The following is a 24,014-nucleotide window of genomic DNA, read 5'->3' on the forward strand; positions in this document are numbered from 1 at the left end:
AAAAAAAAAAAAAAAAAAAAAAAAAAATCTTTATTTGCTGCCAGGCATAGAAGCTCTTGCATCCTTTTTTCAGGCCTCCAGCCACTAAAGGATATGATTATTACGTGAAAGTCAGTGTGTACACATTATTTTAGCTATAGCAGACTAAAGCTTTTTCTAACACCATAGTTATGGATTAATGTACACAGATGCCATCTATTAAGTACTAATATCTATATCTAATTCTTCCCCCCCCCCCCACACACACACACTCAAGTAAACCCCACTTGAACACAGAATATCAAAGAAGCAGCACTTTAAGAACTCACACCATATGGTTATGCATTTCAAATACCATGAGTGTAAGTGGAAAACCCAGGTGAAAGCAACTTCAGAATATAATATGAATAAGAACTGCAATGATAGGAAATTTCTGATGCTCTATTACAGATGTTGGATGTTCAGGGAATGGAAGTGAACAAAACCAGTGAGCTTAGGAGAAACTCTTTATAAACAGACTAATGGAAGAACTTTAATACTAATTGGGAACTGTCTCCACAACACATACACTAACAAGAAGAATGGTAGATTAATTAGAAATGTATAACCCTGGTTTTGGATACAGGGGACAAGAAGATCAATACTGTAAAATAATCACTAAAATGACACTGCCTCTACATGGTAAACTTAGCTTCTTTTCAGGGTTGCACTTATCCAATGTGTGCTTTTGAAATTACATAGCTTAAATCTCTCAGCTTGCTACAAAAAAAATTCTCTATATATGGTTTTTATAGCCTGGCTGAGTTCGGTCCTCATTTACACCAGCACAAGCTAAGAATAACTCCAGTAAAACCAATGGAGCGATTCTGGATTTAGAGAGAGCAGTATTTGGCTCCACTGTTTTCACCCCTTGCTGAACAACCTGTCCACTAGAGGAAAACCTTTCACCCAATGAGAAAGCATAGCCATTAAAGCAGAGGAAAAAGTTAAAAAGATCTGCTCGTCAGACTGTCTTCCCTTCAACTTTGTTTATTGATGTACTGAACATGAAAAAGTACAAAGGATCCAAACACAAAAGAAAACATGTACAGCCTCTTAAATACTAAACAGAATATATTTTCTATTCCAACAGATGTGAAGTAATACTGTACAACTTCAAATAAATACCAGCCTTACATTTTATTAAGTGCTCTGATAAACACTGTAAAGTGAAGCCCAATTTACATGCCTTCTCATCAATGCCTTTGTTTGCTACAGTAGTATAGGAAAGAAGCATGTAGCTACTGTTTTCCCCATATTGGAAAGTTTTTATTTTCTAAAGTATATACAACTTTTAATGCAGAGGATTAGCTTCAACGATCTAAGTGCACCTAAGAATGAGAGAGTGCTCAGGAAGTCAATTGAGTTTTGAATAGCATTGAGTGGGTCAGCATGAAAACTCGCTTATTCACTTTAGCACGCGCTTCACAGTATATGTACTGTACTATACTGAAAAATTTATAACTACAGTCTAAAAGAAGAAGAACCAAAAGCAACTGCAAAGATAATGTACAACTATGTTATGCATAGCACATTGCTTGTTCTAAGGGGAAGCATATGAGCATCTCAGTTTATACAAAAAGCAGGACGTAACTATATAGTTGTCAGTGCATCCTGGTGAAGGCATTATATCCCTCAGCTTTTTAAAAAAATTTATTATAAGCTAGATGCTAATCAGAAAATATTTTGTATTTTTTCTTAAATTTCTTCAATACATGGTAAAGACTTTTATTTCCCCAAATAGTGATTTAAGCATCATACAAAGTTAAATTTAATAGTATACAGGTATTTATGATTTTTGTATGAAAAATGTAAGGAAATTTGTTCAAATCCTATGGTTATACTCATTTTTACCACAAACATATTTATAAACAAAAATGTAGCATCACCATAAACAGCTGAAGCTAGACTATCTACAGACAAAATTAGCAACAAATCTGATGCACTGTAAATTCAAGTCCTCAGGACAATGAAAATGAATAAGCAGACCTCAAGTAACAATGTTAATGCCATTTACAAAGGAAAAAACTCATACGAAAACATTCAAAATCTGAACATCACTTGGCAATGTAAGTCAAAAATAAACCAAAACCAAAATTAGCTGAAAGGTTCATAAACGCAAGGTCTTATTTACATTACACAAAGCTCAGGTGTTAGCCTTGAACGTAACTTTCAAAATACTTTCAATTATATCCAACTCAGACTGCTTTTGCTGATTTGCTGAAGTGCAAACCATGTGCAACGTCTTTTCTTAAGACAAAACAATTCTTCAAACAATACTGCAAGTACATCACTAAACACCATGAGCTCTATCTGAAGGGAATTCTTTAGGAAGAACAGATTTTTTTTTCCCCCATCTCTTGGTAATTTAAATTTCTTGCCTGCTCATATATTTTTTTTAAATTTTCATTTGTTTCAAAATCACAAATTAATGTGAGCCACCTATCACATAATAACCAGGATGATCAGAGATTTCACTGATGATTACAAAAATGAAACCACCAGTGTTTCCCATTGATTCTACTTCTTAATACAAAGGTCTCAAAAGTATTTCTACATCATAAATCTTTCTAAATTTTCCCCCAACCATTGCAAATTTCCTGGTAAGTTTTAAAAGCTCACTAGGTGTCATATGAAGAGATTTCTCAAAGTATTCAAGTCAAAATATTTGTTCCAGGACCAGTAAAAAGTTTCTCCAAATTTTTCTTTTTTATAAAAATAGATGCTTTTTTTAAACCCACATCAAAGAGGCTCTTATCTCTTTGGCAAGGTACTGCTTTACGAAAAGTTCTCCAGTATTCTTACAATAAGCTTTTATTATAATGTACCCCCCATCCCCAACCCAAATCATAATTACAAAATAAATACTGTTTATAACTTTATAAATAAAATGTAAACTTCAAAATACTTTTCTTGAACAGACAAAACAGCAATGCATTAAATGTAAATTAAACACAAAGCTAATCAGGAAAACACAACATAAAACAACCAAGTTAGGGATTACAACACAAAGCCTCAATATTAACTCACAGGTTCAAGGCAGTTATGTAAAAAGAAAAGAAACTTCTTCCCTTAGCTGAAACATTTTAAAAGGTCCACCTTCTTCAAAGAAGGCAATAGAATGCATTGTGACAGGTAAAAACCCTGTACCTCTTGTCCATATTCAAACATAAAAGATATTTAAGAAGTTTTAATTCAAATACTAGCAATAAAAAAATCTCACATATTCTTAGGATGCTAAGTAGTCATTTTATCCCCATTTCAACACTGACTTACAAAGACATTGACTAATGTATAAAGTTTCTCTGAACTTGCCTTTGTTGTATAGTTTTCATCTATAAATGGATTGAGGAGAACTCATTAGGCTTTGTGCGTTTTGTTTGTTTTAAAGGAGACCTGCAAGACTCTGTCCCCAAGACGGTATCCATTCAGGCTGGCTATTGCCATGGCTGCCTCATCGTAGTTGGTCATAGTCACAAATCCAAAACCTTTGCACTTGTTTGTGTTAAAGTCACGGATGACCTTCACGTTGGTTACTGCTCCGAAGGGTCCAAACATTTGCCACAAAATGCTCTCGTCGGCATCAGGTGCCAAATTGTACACAAAAATGCACCATCCGGTTCCTGCATGTCCAGGGATATTAATTCCGGCCAAACTGGTCATTCCATCAATGGTCATTGGTGAAAACCTACTAAACAATGTGGGAAACAAAGAATCAAGAATAAGAATAAAAGAGGGGCTGTATACAGTCAGTTCCCCCCAAAGCTATTTTTTTAAGCAAACGGACTATTTACAGTTTGCATGAACATTCCAACCAATTTAAATTTAACATTGTAAATTACATTCAAAGGGTACAGAGATTACGCACAATGCTGAATGGCACTACACAAGTGAGGAACAGTGTCTGGCTAGAAGAAATAAACATTTAAAAAAAGAAAAACCATGCCAAAAACTTGAGGATTAATGATAAAAAACTCAAGAGGAATTCCATGGAATAGATACAAGAGGTTTTCCCTTTAGTGAACGATGGACTGAAATGAAAACCGTTTCAGTTGAACATCTCGACATGCAAAAGGAACCCAACATAAACCTTAAGGGAAAAATGGTATTTACAATACTCCAAAATACTTTCTCTAAAAAACTAGTTTGTTGGAAAGTTATTATCAACCTAATATGATTCTTTATTACCTCTTTACTCCATAAGCCATATTGAGCAGATTGTCCAACCTGCAAAACATTTAGCAAAGTATTCAGTCTCTGGATTTTCTCCTATTCTTCTAAGGAAACTCAGTATATTATTGCCAGTTTCCTTGAACTGTATTCCACAGAATGTGTATGCGAAGTCTGAAAGCTGCTAAGAACTGTGACACCTTACCATACATGACGGGGTTACTGCACACATGCTCACATTTCCATCAGGTAGTCATGTGTGGAAACAAGTTTCCAGTCTCCAGATTAGTGTAAAAAGTTAAGCAGTCACCAGTGACCACAAGCTCACTGGAGTTCTCCAGAAAAATCAGCTTTCATACAAGATTCAGCTCTTATTGAGAGACACTGATACTATGTCGATGGGGAGCACAGACGTACCCAGATCAGTGTATATTTCTCTATTATTGACAGTTGTTAGGAGAAGACTTATCAAATGACAGAAATAATAAACATGAGAATATAGAACAATTTTAATTCCACTGTTCTTGTCTTACTGAAAATTTATTTCCAGCGTAGTAAGGCAGACTTGCTATTAGCTTTACAATTTTTCCCCAGAACTTGTTAAGCAGCGGTGTTAATGCCTTCTTGCCCAGCTGCAAATCTTTTGATAAGAGGAATGCAACAAATGCGAGGATGCCAGAGCATCCTTGAAGATTTAAAACTTATGAATTAACATCTAACCATGTGTTTCTCAAACAGTGAGGCTCCATGGAGAGACTCCAACTTCCTTCTGGGAAAACTCATGCATGTCAAGGGGGGAAAAAAAACCTAGAACATTCCCTCTTACTTTACAGTTTAGGACTCTACAAAATATGAATTGCTTGTACATTCAGTAAAAAGGGAGTGGTTTATTTTATGCTGAGAGAGATGTTAAAAATCAGCCAAACAAGGGGAAAAAAAAAAAGTAGTTTTCCAGTTCACGTTAGGACATCCACCCACAGTGCACTCTTTTTAATAAGACAACCAAAAGATATGCTTATATTGGGAAGTGCCTGAATAATGCTTATACCTCAAGCAGAAAGGCAATATAATGTTTTGTATCAACATCTCATTGAACACCTATTTAAAGGGAGGATGAAGATAGGGAACTACCCTCAAAGGGCAAAATGGGATTTCCCCTTCCAATGTACATTCAATAATTTTTCTCTGAGATGGTCAATGAGCACCATTTATGAAGGTGTTTTGTGATGGGATCATATCAAACAGAACATGGACTGAGATCACCAAAGCTTGTCATGTCATGCTATTGAACAGTCAAATTGCAACTTTTCAGTGTCTACTCACTTGAGTTGATTGAACCTGTAATGTAAACGTGAAATTTCAATTAATCTAGAGTCATTTATTCCTGACACAGGGTATTGTATTTGAGCTGCCTTAAGGAAAAATGGGAGTCCCAAAGAAACCTACCCCATGAGCGCTGTTCCTGAATAGTAAGAAATCTGAAATACTGTCATGTATGTTATATAGTTTTCTGAAAACTGTAGAAAAATCAGTATACTCCAAGCTTCTTCACTGCAATACATGGAGCTATGGTCTTCCTAGAATATATTAGTCAAACTACTTTTAAGAAAGATTATTACAGATGCAAAACTTTGTCCATTAAATTTTTTTTTTTTTTGGTAATAAAACCAACTTAATACAGCAGTTGAAGAGCAACAGCAGGCATCTCCTAGTAGGTATTATAATGGGAAAGAAAAGGAGGCTCGTTGCTTGCTGTAACTCAAAGCTAAGCTCACAACTGAACAAATAAAACTAAATATTTTCTAACTATGAAGACTAGATCCAAGTTCCCTTCAAAATAATAAATTTCACTATTACGTCACCGCAGTTTGATTTCCTATTTCCAATTTTCAGTAACCCAGAAATTCTGATCAAACATTGCTATAATTTATATAGTTTTCTAAAGCACAAAATTAAATGAGTAGCATAATTAAAAAAATTATTTTAATTTCAAACAAAGCTACAGCCACTTCTGGCGAGGATAGGCTTTTTAACATGCAATATGATAGAGAGTTTGTTTTTTTTGCCCACCCAGTACTTACTCAAGAACCACTAGTCATGAAATAGCATTTTGTGATCGTGCTTGCTTTAATTTATGACTGGTACACCAGTAAAACCAAAGGACACCACAATTAAGTATTTTATATTTATTAGTGTCCCTTCCCCACTTATATTTCCTGTACAATACACTTCTCCCACCCTTTTATCGTACTGTGAAGTGTTTTAAAATGAACTTACAAAACAACCAAGCCAAGTTTTCCAAACATGGGCACCTAAACAGTTTAAATTTCAGAAGCATTTGACACTCACCTCCTATGTATTTCTACTGAGAGCTGAAAGTGCTCAGCACATCTGAAACCCAGGTCAATTATTTGGGTGCCTTAAACTTAGGTACAAAAGTTTAAAACTGCTCTAAACCTCTAAAAAAAGTCAATATATTTAGGCAGAATTTTAAACTGATATTTAATGTTGATGGAATTTTTCTATGATAACTAAGTTAGAAACAAATTTAAGGTCAACCCTCAGTAGGCATCATCTCACTGAAGGAAAGAAATTTACCACATAAGGTCTGCTCTATGTTAAGATGTTGTATTGGTATAACTACATAGGCTAAAAACATCACACCTTTTAGCCAATATATTGTTATAATTGTGTTCATACTAGGGGGCTGTATTATTATATGCATGAATAACCAGTATAAAGGTAGCTTATACCAGTGTAGCTTATTCTCCTTCCTGTGCAGGAATAAAGCCACACTGTTATAAGCACATTTATACCAGAATAACTGCATCCACCTGAGGGGGTTTGTACCAGTATAGCTACACAGCTGTAGTTACAGCAGTATTACTTGTTTGTGCAGACAAGGCCGTAGTAAGGCTTCATATGCACTGGTGAGCTTGACTTAAACTGAGTTACAGGCTCTGGATTCTACAGTGCTCCAGTGCACCAGACTGGAAATTCAGTGAGTTTCAGATTGTTTTTAAATTTAAAGGGACAAGATTTTCAAGAGTGATTTTGGATGCCTTATTTTCTGGGTACTCAACACAACAGTTCAGAAGGGCCTGATAATATAATCAGTAGAACAGAATTTCCCTTGTGTTCTTCCATTTGAAAATTTAATTAAAGTTTATGTTGGCCATACATTTTCAGGATACCACCAAATTATTTATCAAAACCCATGTAACTGCACAGCAGAAGCTATTTGAGGGAAGTTTGAGAGATATTGGGGATTATGGAACCAACATATTAGCTAGATGTTTCTCGTGAAGTAATCAACAAATGAAATAGGAAGAGCTTATATACTACAATTATGTCTGCTATACAAGCCATAAGATATATAGAATGGATGTAAAATTATGACAGTTTGAAAGTTAACACCCTATTGACAAGACAGCATGTTCAGGAGGAATGAGTCAGAAGGCCCAAATTCTAACCCTGCCTCTGCCATAGATTCATTGTGTGGCCTTTAGCCAGTAATTTCACTTTTCTGCCTCACCTTCCCCACCTGTAAAAATGGGAAGACCATACTTATCCAGCGAACTCAGAGCTTGTGAGATTCAATTAGTTAGTGTCTATAGAGTGTTTTGAACACAAAATATTACAAACAATATTATACCTTATTGTTGGGTTTGATAGGAATTAATATTTCCCTCACAGCAATTGTTTCAGGCTGCTTTCAGACACAAGCAGACATCACTGCATCTGTTTGCACTCTTTCTGCAACCATATCAACTAGGAAGAGTATTTTATATTAAACCTGCAAAATTATGTTCCAGGATATAAGAACAGGATAAATTCCATAGCTGTGGAACACATGGGGTCCTTTAGGGAATAGTAATAGCTGGCATTTCCCTATTAGTCACATAACTAGATTAAAAGACTGGGACAGACACCATGATCACTATTCAAAAGCTAGCACTTACAGATACTACACCACTGGTATTACAGATACCTCAGTTATAATGGCTATAATAAGAAAATAGATTTTTAATGGAAAAAACTGTATCTAAAATAGGAGTGACTCGGGACTTTGATGGCCAATCTTACCAGAAGGTGCTGAATGCCACAACAGAGGCCTGACAGATAGGGTGACCAGATGTCCCAATTTTATAGGGACAGTCCTGATATTTGGGATTTTAACTTATATAGGTGCCTATTACTCCCACCCCGTCCCGATTTTTCACACTTGGTGTCTGGTCACTCTACTGACAGATGCCTTGACAGCAAGAGTTATTTACCTCTGTTTTCAGGTCCGCAAAACATCTCCCCCATGATCTTACTTCAGTACAGTGCATTCTGGGATGTGTCATCTTAGCAGTGCAATTTCCACTCCTGCAGTCAGCACTGGAGCAGGCAGTCTGCATATGGAAAAAGGGTAAGTCTATTTTTATTCAATATTCAGCGGTTTTCTGCAGCTTAATCTTTTTATACCCTAGTTAAGGAAATCCACTGAATACTGAATTAAACCAGTTACCCTTTCCCCTAAGACAGACTGCCTGGTCAGCACTGGAGCATTACTGGGCAGGGGGGCACTTCATGTCACCAGCACTGAATGCCAAGAGGTTGTGGAGCTGTATGACTGTAGTCACTGGTGAGCTGCTTAGCAGAGATGTAAATAAACGTTTAGAACATCTGCCAAAAATGTGGTCTATGATGTTTGTTTGGGCATTCAGCCTTCTAGTGAGTGTGGCCAGCTTGCCGCTTTTGTAACTGTGTGCACACTTTTCAAGGAGATATCAGCTGATTCAATTTTTACTTAGAGAGAACAGACTGTTTTTACTGTATATTTAAGCTTTTCAATGTTTAATGCATTCTAGTCACACACCCCAGGAAAAAAAAAAAAAAAGCAAAAATCACTGAAAGAAAAAGAAAAAGCCATCGGGTTTATGAATGTAGATAATACAGTATTTGTTTCACTCTCTTCTCACCATCTGTCCTTTTCGATACACTAAATATCACTGAGAAACATTTATGGCTGTAAACTCAAAAGCATGGGAAAAAAAGATGCACAAAAAAAATACACACCACACAAGATATGTGGCTACATTTTCAAAATGGAAGTGTAGGGTCAAACAAGGAGATATGGCATGCAGAATTTAGATCTCTTAACTAGAAACAAAAAAGTAAGTGAAAGGTAGTGTTTTGGCTGTGGCACACCATATGGCCAAGGAGGAAATTAAATTGTCTAAACCAACGTTAACTGAATTGACTTGCTTATGAAGTCAATAGTACTCTAAGAAATTAAAAGTAACTTTAAAAATCATGATTCTCTACTGATGCCGGCTTGGGGAAATAAATATCCTGGCTTAACATTAAATGTTGCTAATTAAATAGTTTACTAGATATTTAGACTCTGGTCTGGTTAGATGGCAGTGCTTTCTAAAACAAATTGTTCCGCATCATACATTTGGAAGACTTTCAAAAATATGAAGTCTCTTATGAAGGGCGGGGATGGAGATCACTTCAGGAGGAAACTGAAATGGGTAGGCCCATGGGAATTTCAGAAGTCAATGGTTCAGCCATAAACGTAACGTATTTGACTTACCTAAAGCGTTGAGCCTGCTGAGCTAGAGGTCCTGGATACCTTCTGTTTGGAGACTGATACAGCTGGGAAAGGATGGCCTGATTGGTTTTTTGGCTTGGATTGTTAGCAAACTTTACGGTGATTGGCTCTGTGGCACCTGGAGGCTTCTGCCCATTCAAACCTTTGATAGCTTCTTCTGCCTCAATCCGCTTGTCAAATCGGATGAATCCTACACCTCTTGATACCCCTGCATAGAGTGAAAGAAGCACATGTTGATTCATTAATTCAGGAGACTTGTAGAATGCCCAACATTAGGAAGATTAAATGTAAGTTTACAGGTTACTATAAACAAGGAACTTCCAGCAGCAGAGATTCAGTTCTGGCAACTAGTACAAAATGTGACTTTTCTAATCCTATCAATTAGGAATACAACAGGCCACAAAGTACATCTGAGCCAGTTTGTATGCAAAGGAGACTGGGGAGGGGAAAGGGAATTCTAGCTGTGACAGGATTCAAGCAGTTGGGGTGGGGGGAGGAATTCTGAAATAATGTCAGCTGATTCCAGACCAGGGGTGGGAAAACTTTTTGGCCTGAGGGCCACATTGGGTTTCCAGAATTGTATGGAGGGCTGGTTAGGGGAGACTGTGCCTCCCCAAACAGCCAGGTGTGGCCCGGCCCCCAATCTAACCCCCCCCGCTTCTCGCCCCCTGACAGCCCCCCTGGGACTCCTGCCCCATCCACCCCAACCCCCTGATCACCCCCAGAACCACCACCCCACCTAATCCCCTCCCCCGGGACTCCTGCCTCATCCGACCACCCAGGGGTGCACTGGAGAAAGGATGCCTACAATAATTGTGCCATGTTCAAGACTGAAGTACAGATTCTGGGTTGCAACAATGGGAATTTCTGCTATTTTAATATTCAGTGTTCAAGTTCCTATAAACCTGATGCATGATTTCAATACTTCACTGCACAGCATTTTATCTCCCTCAACAAAAGCCTATTTCCAGCTTTCCTTGTCTATAGATTATTTAAGATATATATTGTGGAAGGGAAGCGGTGAGATGGAAACATTTGGTGTGGGCAGGAAGCAAGGAGGGTACTAATAGTAAAAAGAAAAAAGAGGGAAGGTCTAAGGAGCACATTAAACCTCAAACAAATGGCTTAAAATGAATTTAGTTTACTTGGACAAATTAACGTGAATGGGGGGAAAACTGCAATTATTCATAGGCCTATTGCATTTATTTCATCAGTGAAAGGACAAGGAAAAAAGTTAGAATATTTTTTTCCTTAAAAATTTCAAAAAGAGCTTGTGGGCAAACTTCTATTAACAATGACAACTTAACATCAAAATGGCAAGGAACAAGAGTAAGGAAGTTTAAAGAGCTGAATGTCACAGGCTCAACTTTGCATTTCTTATCTGTCAGTTTGTGTCACAACATTATTATTCAGATCATTTTGAATCTAACTGTTCCCTTTACCTTTAGAATAGTGTGAAAAAAATACTTAGAAGGCTGCACAATACTTCTCTAGGATGAAAAACAGTTCTTACATTAATTCATATGAGAATGTGTATTTAGGGTCTTCTACCCACTGTATTTAGGGTGTACTACACACTATATATTTATACCTTTTACAAGTCTAGTCACCTGTTTGTTTTGGTACCAGATCATACATGCTATTTGCACATGAATACTCATGAGAAATGTAATGAGTATTTAGTGGATTGTTTTTAGGGCTTGGGACTGGGAAACTGCATATTCTAATTCTGGCTCTACCACAAAATTGGTGTTTCACTTGGGCAGATTGCAACACGCAGTTTCTCCAGCTATAGAACACCTACATGCAATTGCTCACTAATTATCGATAAGTTTGCACACACTATTAGACATACAACAAACTAAATTTGGTGTTAGAACTTTGTTGAAAGCATGAGTTTACTTTTCTTTTATAGCTAACTTTATATCCTGTTTAGAGAACAAATTAGAAAGGTCAAAAATGTTTCTTTCCCACAATTTTGTCAAACTACACTGACATTACAGTTGGAATTCCCATCCACTAAACTGACACTATGCGGGTCAATGGGATTAGAAAGGAAAAAAAAGACTTGAAAGGGTCGGGGAACGAAAGGGACTGAAAGGTTTTTGAGAGGAGAATCCGTCTCTGTGCCCCAGCCCTTGTACATTGTTTAAATACAGTCCGTGAAAACTTCTCCTTTATTTGATATTCTGTGCCAGCCTTTACAGAACAACTTTGGTGTAGGCAGAAGATGTACTGCTTCCGAAATTCAAGTCAGCCAGTTGAACGTTCATGAGTACACAGAAAAATTACACACACTGTCCAAATCTGACTAGTAAAAAGATGCCATTGGACATTTTGTGCCATCCAGCCTGTATCAGAGGCACATGCTAAAAAAGTAACCTACCAGAGTTCCTAGTTTGCTTTTAGTCTGTGCTAGCACTGCTAAGGAGCTGATAAATTCTGTACTAAGGATCTCAAAGTTCATATTCTTCTAAGTGCCCACAGTAGACGATGCAACCTTGAAAACAGTCTTAACAGCAATTACTAGTTCGGGTCTTGTGTAATCCTAGCCTGAGAGAACTAGCTGTGCATTACTGCATAAAATTTTGCTTTTTATAAAAAGATTGTTTATTAGCATTTTATAAGGAGCATAGGGACCATTTTCACGCAGCAGCTTGGAAATGAAGATTATAGCAGCTGTAAATTTATTACAAGCCATGAAACAGGCTTCAAACCTGCACCTTCAGGGTAGAAATGACTCAGGCTGGCTCACTACACTCCACAATCTATTTTTGTCCATGCATATTTATGAACAATTCCAGCAGAAAATTGTATTTTTCTGGCCCACATATACCTTTGATATGTTCTGGAGGCAAGTCTGCTGCCTTGGAAGGTGGAATATTTCACAACCTGCCAGTCTGAGAAAGTGAAAGAGGCAGTGCAGAGCAGCTGCCTACTTACCAGTGACTTGGTCAACTAGAATACGAGAAGTAATAATGCGTCCATATTGAGAAAAGAGCTGCTCCAGTTCCTTCTGGGTCATTGTTTTTGGAAGTCCACTGACGTACAAATTTGCATCTCTGATAGAAGCTGAACTTGGTCGCGCATAGGAAACCTTGGGAAAGGGAGGGTAATTTATTTTATTTTTTTTAAAAAACTACTCAGACCATGACTGAAATGGGACAAAAAAATTGCGCCTCCCACTTATTCAAATGACTACAAGGTAATTACAAAAATACTGCTCAGTGAGCTAAAACTTATTTTCAAATGTTGCCTTGAGTGTCAAATAATCAAAAGAGCACCACAAGGCAAAGGAATAGGGTTTATTGAATACCCCAAGCCAGTTAAGTTGTAATTTAAAGCCATATTCCAGAGTAAAGGAGAAGAGTTGTGTGTGTGACTAGACACTTAAGCCGGACGTTGGAATAAAAGTGCTCTTTTTACACTAGTTTAAGCCCTTTTGTGATAAGATTAAAACGGATAAATATCCTATCCATTTCTTTATCAGAAAAATCTGTTCTATTTTTATCCATTCAGTTCAATCTCCCTACACACTAAAAATGCAAGATTTAAAGTTGCTTTGAGATCAATGCCATAGATGCCTTAAGAAAGGCAATCCAACACATTGGCAGCTTTGCTACTCCAGTATTCAAGGTGTTGCCCTACTCCTCTTGCACATTTGTCTGACTCCCCCAGATAAAATACAATCATTCCTAAATGTCAGAACTAGATAAACAGGGCTAAAACTGCTAAATTTTATAACTCTATTTTTAAGAATAAGTAGCCAGGGTAGGCATATACCATACTAGTTTTTTTTTTTGCACATTTTGAAACAATGCTAGGGTCACAAAACCAAATCTGACTGATAGTCTAAATTCTCCAGATTCTCTTGGACATCAGATATTGGGAAACTCTAGCCAGTTACTTTAAGGGCTGCTCAAGACACCTACTACAATGGGGATAAACATTTCTGCCAAGGTTTTCAGGACTATGGCCTAAAATCAGGCTCCTAAATCCTTAAGCCCTTAAAGAATCCAGCACTCCCATTGAAATCAACGTAACTGAACTGTCACCTTTATTGCTAAAAAGCACATTAAAATCAAAAGTCTGTATAAACAGGGCACGAGGGGCAGAATGTATCATTTGGCACCTTTCCATTTAGAGTGGCTAGAGAGGTTACATTTTATCAATCTGGATGATCATTTCCTCCCCCCCACCCGTTATTTGACATTTATCGAATCAAAAAAAACAAAAAAAACTTTATTTCCATACAGCCCAGGATCTCTGTGACAAGACTGCAATCACAGATACTCATTAGGTATCATAAATCAATGATTTTTAAAGTACCCACTAGGAGCTAGACTACAAGGGAGACTACGTAATACTACCAGCACCTCAGTCAACTGGAAGTAATAGTGTCATTTTGGCATATAGAAAGCAGTCACATTTTGCCAGCTACCTGGAACCAGCAGCAGTAAGCTTAACTTTTATTAAAATCAAAATAAAACATTTTACTGACATTTTGGTCAGTTACTATACCACCAAATGAAACAGTTTGTCCATTTGCATTGGTGAGGGCAAGCCTGCGAGCAGAAGTTTAAAAGCCGATCTTGTTAAATTGTAGAATTAGCTTTCCATTCTTGTTGCCCAATAACCTCCATAGTGATAAAAATCCCTATCGCAGTGGTTCTCAAACTTTTTTTCGCAGTCCACTTGAAAATTGCTGAGGATCTCGGCGGACCACTTAATGATCTTGCCAAATGTTTGTATCACTAGCTAAGTACTGTTAAGCGCTTTGGATAAAAGCGCTATATAAAAAAACCTCCTTAATAATTAACTTTTTTTGTTCTACAAATAAAAGCACACAACTCATATTTTAGTATCAGTAGTCTACCTTTCGAATGTGATCGATGTGCCCTCTCCTCCCTGCTGCGGCAGTCCCCAAGCTGGGGCTGGGAAGGAGGGCTGTCTCTCCACGGCAACCGCAGCCCTGGAGGTGGGGAAAGTCACCTTTCTCTGGCCGCCGCAGCCCTGCATGTCCCAAATTCCCCCCACCCCCTCTTCTCACCCCACTGCCCCCTCCCACGTACCCCCTATTCCCCGCAAGGCCACCACTTACATGTGTGTCTTCTCCAGGCACCTAATTAGTGGAGCCACACCTGCATGGCTCTACTAATTAGGTGGGTCTCTTTATTTTCTCTTGTGCGGCTGCCCAGGCGTGCATCTTAGAGGGAACTATCCACGGACCACCAGAATGGAGCTCACGGATCACTGGTGGTCCATGGACCACAGTTTGAGAACCTCTGCCCTATCGTATGTCCATGTAGGACTACTTTCAGGCATCTCCTACTGCACCGAGTATTTATTGCTAGACATTTCACATGGGGAAAATGTCTAGAATGTCTGTAGTCCTGTAACCTGTGCTAGTAAGCTAATTGAATGGCATCAAGGCTACAGTAGTAAAAATAGATTACGATCATGTCACAGTATTAGGTAAGGTAAGTTATCCACGGCATAGGTAAAAATTTTACCAAACCAGTTTACAAACATTTTAAACTAGACTAACACAAGAGCAGAGATGAGAAAAGGTAGGGTAACAGGCACTTCAAGCACAGGCTGTTCATTTCACACATTGCAGAATTCTCGTTTCTTAACAGCCTCACATTCGGCAGATGAAAAATTTAAGATGTTTCTATGGAAAGGCAAAATTTATTTCCTAGCTGTAATTCTGTTCCCCTCCTATTGATTCACTAAGCTGTACAAGAGTCCACTTTATCCGTTTTAGAGGAATGGAGGCATGTTTTTTATTTTGGGGTGAGAAGGACACGAATGAAGTACCGTATTTACTCGATCATAAGCCAGTTAGTTTATAAGTCAATCCCTACCCCCTAAAATGGATAAGTAAAAATGGAAATTTTTTATAACCCATTCAGAAGCCGACCCTATAATTCAGGAGTCAGCAAACTATGGCTCCCGGGCCATTAAGATAAGCCACTGATGGTACAAGATGGTTTGTTTACCTCAAGTAGCCGCAGGCACGGAGGTAAACCTAAATAAACAAAGTGTCCTAGCGCGCCAGCTGCTTACCTTGACCAGCTGGGACAGCAACTGGTCGGGAAATCTGTTTGGGGGAAGAAGCTGGGAGTCAGGGAAGTAACCCATGACCACACCACTAGCCCTGGACCCCCAAACTCTCCCCATCCCATCCCTTCCCACCTTATCTGGGGAGCGCCAAGGGAGGAGGTCTCTGACCTGGCTGGAGCTGCTCCGGCAGGCTGGGCAGCACAGCTGCAGCATGTTCCAGCGGGCTGGGCTGGGCGGTGCGGCCACAGCCTGCTCCAGCGCCCGGACGGCACGGCCACAGCCTGCTCTGGGGAGGTAACACTGAGTGACCCAGGCATAAGCTACTACAGGGCTGACTTCTGGAGGCTGCAGAGAGGACGGAAGAATAGCTCATAGGGGACTCAACTGTTTCAATAATCTCAGGCCAGCAGGCAGCCAGGCAGATGGACCCCAAAGGAGTCTGAGCAGGAGTCCAGTTTACAGCCAAGGAGTAGGGGATTGAGTTGTCTAAGCTGGCCAGCCTGTAGAAGAGCACAATAGCCAAATCTCAGAAGTAGGGACAATGAATTGCTGAAGCTAAGTACAAGCTTCCTTTGCACATATTTGGGGGGTGAGAAAGAGGTGATGGCCTGGAACACATAATGGGATCCAAGGCCCAGAGAGGGGGGACAGGCTGCTTGGAAAGCACTGCAAAAACAAAAAAATTGTGAGAAGCAAGTCACTGTTGTAAACACACTGATGAATTTTACATCTAGGAGAATTTTCAGCTGTGAATCCCAGCTCTAAGAACACATGGAGAGGGAGAATGGTAATGAAGGGCCTTTTGTGACTAATTCAGTCCCTTTGTGCTGAGGAGCACTCCTGGCCCTTTGAGTCAGTAATGGACTGACAAAAGGATCATTAGCTGTGTTGCCTTATTGTGACACTTCAGCCCCAATTTGATGTTTCTCCTTTGTCACTAAATGAGAGAATCCCATGCTAAACTAAACATCTACAATACTAGACATATACAGAGACGCTCTATCCAAAGTTGTGGCTCCATACCAAGTTTAAAATTACAGGTGAAAAACAGTTTTGCCTCTCGCCTGCATTGGATCCATTGCTCTAGAAGGACACCAGCACTCACAGGAAGTAGCAAGCAGTGACACATCCATACACAATGTAGGGAAAGAGTAATAAAATAGTCTAACACAAGGTAAGTCACTACAAATAAAGGAAAGTGGTGACTGTAGGTCAGATATCTCCCACTGAGAGGTTTCTACAAACCATAATTAGCCCAACATTTATAAATATGCTGTTAAGTCTATTCAGTTAGCTTTGAATTCCAGATATTTCTACGTCTCTATAAATAGACTTTTTTTAATTGTTTATCTACTGCCTGATCCATGGAGAATGACAACTCAATTTTGTACTGCTTAAAAAAAAATATGTATTGAAGACCAGGCAGCACTTTTTCATGTACACTTAACAGAGCTGATATTTCTCCATCCAAGATACTGCCCAGTGCCCCAATGAGGGAGTTTGTACTCAGATTTGTTTGTAGGCTCTGGCGAAAAGCAGAATGGCATTACTGGTTCCAAAAACAACAACAACATCACTAATAGCAGCCTTAAGGCAACGGCCTCCCTGCTTGCGACCTCCATGGTAATCCTGGGAGGGGATGCAACTTAACGTCAGATGCTAGAACTGCCTTTGGCTGACACCCCTCTCTTCTCCCAACATCCTCAATTCACATTGTACCATTAGGAGACAACTAAGCTGCTGGCTACAGCAGTAGGTAGGGGGAGGAAAGGGAGGAATAAACACTGGGTGAATAGAAAGGGGGATTTCTAATGCTAATGGCATCTGTTTCAAGCCTACACTTCATGCTTTCCAAGTGTGAGCGAAAAAAATAGAGGTAAACTAGTTTAATAGGAGAAAGGAATCCCATGCATACGGCTCAGAGAGAAGGAAGAGATCTGCTCTATGCCATGAAAGCAGACCCCAGGGAAGGTGTGGATATTTAGGCAACATGGCAGCAAGATGATTTTTCAATTAAAAAAATAAAACCAGGTCTGTCTCCATTCGACTGGATTGGGTAGAAATGCACATTATTTCTGTGCAGCGCAGTGGTGCCAATTCAGAAGGTTCCTCCCCCATTCTTAAAGAAACAGGACCCTAGTTCTCTTTTCTCCTCTCTGCCAGCAAGGCAAAAACCACCACAAAGGAGTTGTACACTAAGACCCACAGGACAATATGCCCGGTTTGTTACGTATCTCAGATGCATTTTTTGTAACAAGAAAACCTATAGTTAAGTTTCTAAAAAGTACTTCCTCTTTCATTTATCCTTCCCTCATTCTCCTCACATTACAGTAGAAAACTACTAAGCATCTGTCAAAATATTTCTTTTTTAAAACCAAACATTTAATAGTTTTCTTCTGTACCTTTTTGTCTGACAGAGGCCTGGTCTATATTGGGGGGGGGGGGGACAGGGGGATCAATTTAAGTTAGGCAACTTCAGCTACGTGAATAACGTAGCTGAAGTCGACGTACTTAGATCTACTTACTGCAGTGAAGACACCGCGGTAAGTCGATAGCTGATGCTCTTCCAATGACTCCGCCTCTTCCCCTGGTGGAGTACCGGAGTCGACGGGAGAGTGCTCGGCAGTCGATTTATCACGTCTAGTCTAGATGCGATAAATCAACCCCCGCTGGATCAATCGCTGCCCGTCAATCCAGCGGGCAATGTAGACAAACCCAGAGACTGACTGGTGAAAGTATGTTCTTCCATGCTGAACTGGTGGACCAATACTTTTCTATCTGTGCTCTGTGGTTGAACCCGGGGGGGGGGGGGGGGGGGGGAAGGGAGGAGGGTGGACACAAATTTCAATCAAAACTCAAATTCACATAAACGGAAGTAATCTTTTCACTGGATTTACGAGCACTAATGCAATCCCTTTCATATAAACTGTTTGGGAAAGAGCTGAATTGCATAGAGGTCTTGTTTTACTTGTAATTCTTACAAGTTGGCTTCACTGTAAAAGTGAAGAGCATTTGGGTCACAAACAGCTACCAAAACTAAAAAAACAAAATGACATGCCCCCTTTCATCTAACCAATTATTAACAGAAAGCTACACAGGAGAGAGCAGCAGATAAATGCGATCCTGTATCAGACTACTGACAGAAATAAGTGTTTAATGCTTGAAGTGTGCAACATTAGTGATCTATTCACAGAAGAGAAAGGAGTCATTTTAAGGGAAAAGAGCAAGAGTGTTAAAAAAAGGAAGGAAGGAACAGGAAGCTCAATCAGAATAGAAAATGCCTAGTAATATTATGTCGAACTGATAATATATGCTTAACAAAACTAGTGCTCCTAAAGAAAAATTCAAGACTGTCACAGAAAAAAGGAAGGGACTGGTATCTACAGATGGTCCAACTCCATTGCACGAGGCACATTTGCTTACTTGGGATTGCTAATTAGTTTCTAAAACCTACTGACACAAAACCCCACAGAAACTGGTTGCTTACCTACAATATGGTAATTGAAGTACAGTGCCTCCTATTCCTTATTCCCACCCTGCATCTCTTCTCCAGGCTTTCGTTAGTACAGTAATTACTTAACTATGATTCTATATGCAGTCCATTCATGCAATCTATATGCATTGAATTAACAGCTAAAAATTACTTTCACAGCTATTTCAACAGGTGAATATTTAATGGCTAAAGATCAAGGTTATGCAATGTCAAAACCACTCAGCATACAATCTAAGTTGAGAGGCAGCCAGAAAGCCTATAATTTTAATATTTAAAGATGATACACATAATACAACACTCAACACGCTGCTACACTGGAAACACCAATTTAAAGACAGGTTTTACTGGAATTTTCCATTATCCTACAAACTGCAGCGTAAACAGTGGCTCTTAGAAAAACAGCTCTGAAGCAGTGGCTAAGAAAAGACAGTGAAACTATGTATTTTTACCTACCTTTTTAAAATACTATCTCCAAATCTCAGTAACCAATGAAGAGATTTATGCTTTTCTTAAAAATAATCCATTACTAGATTTCAGCTTTTTGTTCTCTTACTAACACAAATTACTGCTGAAAAAAGTGCAGAGAGAACATTTTCTTCACAAATAAAAAACTTCCACCAATTCCTTGGCACCAGTAATTACTACAGCATACATCTCAGTGCTGTGATAATCTAGGACAAGTCCATATTTTTGGGGGATGAGGGGGTGTAGGAAGAGTAGTTTATCACCAGAAGACACTTTTAGAAGCGTTTTTGAATCAACGGGGATTCCTTTTTACTTTTAAAACTTCCTTGCAATTTCACGTCTTTAAAATTGACTCTTGGATATACATGTTATTTTAAATAAATTGCAACACCCCAGGATCCATCAGCCTGAAAACACAAATCGACTCCAAACTGAAATTTGTCATAGATTGTATCTGTTTAGGAATAATTGCCAATTGGCTTTGAAAATAGGGACAGGTACATGCTTTAGAGACTATGACGACAAGAAGCAGATTGTTCAAAACAGGGGTTGAGCATTTCTGCAAGCCACACAGATGTTTTATGAACTCCCCTTTCTATGCCAGCGCAACAGAAGGCAAAGAAATATTCTTTAATATGGTGACACTGTGGTTTTCAAATGCTATTCTTATGACAGATTCTTTTGGTTCAGATTAGGAGTACTTAACCGCTTGGATGCCAGGAGTCAAGAACTCTTCCTCTGGGACCTTACTACTAATAATGAGATGCTGTAGCACTAAGCAGAGGAAATTCAAATCCCAATTGCCATTAGACAGTTTAATATTATCCTCAGAACCGGAAATGATGAAGAAGTTTGCTGCAATTCCATTCTGAATGAGCAATTCTTCCCTGCCTGCTACCTGAATGTTAAAAGTTGCATTTTCCAGCATTCTATTTGCTTTAAGCCAGTGGTTTTCAACCTTTTTTCATTTGCGGACCCCTAAAAATTTCAAATGGCGGTGCGGACCCCTTTGGCACTCTTAGTGTGCATACCTCCACAGGTCCAGAACCACAGGTTGAAAACCACAGCTTTAAGCAGAAAATCTTCCACATATGTGTTTAACAAGACAACTTGATTCATATATTAACCTTGATTAATCTCCAAGTCAGAAGAGCCAGTTCATGCTAGCATTTGTTTTAGCCAACAGTGCATAAATTGAAGACACAACAAATTAGATTTCCTTCTGTAAAGAGAGTTTAAACTCAACCTCTGCAAAACTAGTGTGTCATTTATTAAATGTTACTTAACACAGTTCCATCCTGGAGTGTAAATTAAATGAATACTAGACCCAAATCTACTATGTTTCAACACAGACCTTGCATTTACAGCCAGTGCTGCAGTGGATCATTTCCGTCAAAATATGAACCAGAAGAATCTAGGACCAGTGCCATCTTTTAGGACTGTCTTGTTATTAAAGGTACCAGATTGACAAACACTGACAAATGGAGTGAAGGTTTCCCACCAATGTGTGGGTCAAGGATCACACCTCTGAGATTGAAGAGAACAGATCTCATGTCCATTCAGTCTCAGCATAAAAACTAGGGACCATCAATAAGGGTCCCTGTTAGTATCACTTATGCCCATTAGGGCTTGGGCTGCAACGGCCAGCCAGCCATCAGATAGCAATGATTTGAATCAGATCAGGCTACACAGAGGTGAGCTGTCAACTATCCTTCCATCTGAGAAGAGACACTAGTATACATTGCTACCTGGCTCTTTAGGGGTATTAGCCAAAAGCTCTAGGGTCAGGCTGAGGCGGTGATTGCAAAATGTAGTATATGTGGGCTATGTTGCAGTTGATATTTTGTTCAGTGCACCATGTCACAAAAACAGGGTTAACGTCGCCTAAACTGCTGTCTCTTTACACCTGGATCAGCAGCCATGTTACAAGGGTCACATGGCTCTTTGGTTCTCTTACCAAGTTGTGTATGAGCAGGTTTAAGTGGAAAATTCAAGGTTCGTTGTGTGGCCAACCATAGCAGTTAGGAGAACCATGAGCTCTTAGACCAAGGTGGATACATTTGTACTACACTGGGCAAGTCCCTCTTCATTTTCTGTATTATACAGATCAGAAAAATTTGGATAAAGATGTGCCAGTTGCTCCCATCTCTGGTCTTTAAAGTGTTCCCAGCTGAAAACAAAACTGAAAACTGAAGCAAAGTTAGAGGCTGGCACTGATTTAAAAATCACCCTGTAGGCAGGATCTCAAGTGATACTCCTTTGAGGTCTCTGGTCACCCACTGGTAGAGGAAGTCCAGAACTACTCCTGGTATTAAGACTTTGTACTAAATCATGAAGTTTTCCACTGGCCATTTGGCGTGATTTTTTTTTTTTTAATATAAACATTCCAGCATTATTCCAGAGACCCCAACTGAGAGCAGGCCTCATTCTCCTAGGCAGGGTTCAGACAATCCCCACCCGAAGACCTCACAATCTTAAGGGACAAAGTGAGGAGAAAGCAAGTATTATCCCCATTTTACCAGTGGACAACTGAGGCTCAAAGGATTAAGTGACATGACTAAGGTCCAGCTGGAAATGTGGCAAAGCTGGGAACGTACCCAGATTTCACGAGTCCCAGTTCAGGTAGCTTAACTACAAGACCCATTCTACATCTGTCCTGTATGGCATAATGGCAAGTGAAAGAAATGCTGTAATTCTCACATGCTAGTGTATCAAGGGGGGGAGGGATTCAGATGCAGGTCAAAATCTCTAGAAATCTTAACGGAGTCTCAATTTTGGGATTGCTCTGTGAGCAAATCCTATGTATTGTGAAAGGAAATCTGAACCTGCCTGGGGAAAGAAAAGGGTACCACATTGCAACATCTATGTCTGGAAGAGAAAGATATAGATGAAAAGCAGCTGCTTCAAGGTAATCCTAGACAAGAGATGAGCCTAATGAGATGCACCTGCCAAGGACTAACCTCTCATCAAGCAAATCATCTCCATCCGGAAAGAAAACTACATCCCTCCCTACAGGATGTGAACAGACTACTGCAACTCATTCTACCTCTGGCTCAGATAGATACATGGAAGGGCTACAACCCACATAGAATGCAGTGATAGCTCCTGGGAAGGACAGAGATGCAAGACATCACACCATTGACACACACACACACACACACACACACACACGGCAAGCTGCTTAATTCCTTCCAAGAGTAAGTTAGCATCCTTCAATTGAATTCTAAGGATCTAACTTGACCATGGAGTGTGCTATTTCAGTGACCCAACAAAAGAGCGGAGCTTGTCAGACAACTGTCAAGCCCTACGACATAGTGGTCAAGAAGTAGAGGTAGATCTATGCAGCAGGACCTCAACCAACATATGTAACGTCCTATTAGAGACTGAGTCAAAATCCCCAAAACCTATTGTGACACAGCTTTGTCCTTGTCTCCGTGGGTCCTGCGTTTCCTGATGGATTTCACTAGCCTCAGAGGCTCACTGTGACCCTCCACTATATATATCGATCAATAGAGAGAGGTCTCAGTCTACTGAGTCATCTTCATCATAAGCCAGCGAGGGAGGTGAGGAGAAGCTATTCTCCCTTGCACAGTCTCTGTCTCCCAGTCTCAGTGATTAATCAGGGGGCAAAGGGGGAGAGCCCGGGCCCACCCTCTACTCCGGGCTCCAGTCCAGGGACCCTAATAGTATCAGCTATGGTAGCTGACCTTTTAGGAATAGGACATGTACAATTCCCGGGGCTACTTCCCCACAGCAGCCCCCACTTCCTCAAGCTCCACTTCCCCCTTAACTCAGGGCCTCCTTCCTTGTGCCTAGTATGGTGTGTATAGCTCAGTCTCCCCAACAGCACAACTTCTCACAGCTCCTGACATGCGTGCCCACCTGACTTAACTGGGAGGCTTTTAACTAGTTTCAGCCAGTCCCGATTGGCTTCAGGTGTCCCAATCAACCTAGCATCTTCCCTGCCTTCTGGAAAGCTCTTAATTGGCCCCAGGTGTCTTTATTGACATGAAGCCGCTGCCATTTACTTCTCCTGGTACCAGGGATTTGTTTAACCTGGGGCTAATACATCTATCTCCCATTACTTTTCTATAGACATCTAGCCTTGCCCCACCACACGATCTGAAACAACACAACTTTTGGTGCTGCATCTTCTACCATCACTACCACCACAAGAAAGTGCTTCCAGTTTCTCACAAG

General features: G+C 39.6%; 1 protein-coding gene across 11 annotated transcripts in view; it reads right to left on the reverse strand.

The window, feature by feature from the left end:
• Positions 1-994: 994 nt before the first annotated feature.
• ELAVL2 (ELAV like RNA binding protein 2) overlaps positions 995-24,014 on the reverse strand; it is a 145,814-nt gene continuing 122,794 nt past the window's right edge. For 7 of the 11 annotated variants that reach the window (XM_034774319.1, XM_034774311.1, XM_034774318.1 and 4 more), the window contains 4 exons: positions 12,734-12,887; positions 9,773-9,998; positions 4,207-4,245; positions 995-3,709 (listed from right to left, as the gene is read on the reverse strand). In XM_034774319.1, the coding sequence (XP_034630210.1) occupies positions 3,379-3,709; positions 4,207-4,245; positions 9,773-9,998; positions 12,734-12,887 (750 nt within the window). In that variant the 3' untranslated portion in view covers positions 995-3,378. Of the gene's footprint in view, positions 3,710-4,206; positions 4,246-8,365; positions 8,586-9,772; positions 9,999-12,733; positions 12,888-24,014 lie in introns of those variants that run through there. The other 4 variants (XM_034774316.1, XM_034774314.1, XM_034774317.1 and 1 more) reach the window with 3 other exon arrangements.

Source organism: Trachemys scripta, chromosome 6 (genome assembly GCF_013100865.1).
Source record: "Trachemys scripta elegans isolate TJP31775 chromosome 6, CAS_Tse_1.0, whole genome shotgun sequence".
In the NCBI taxonomy this organism is placed as follows: domain Eukaryota; kingdom Metazoa; phylum Chordata; order Testudines; family Emydidae; genus Trachemys; species Trachemys scripta.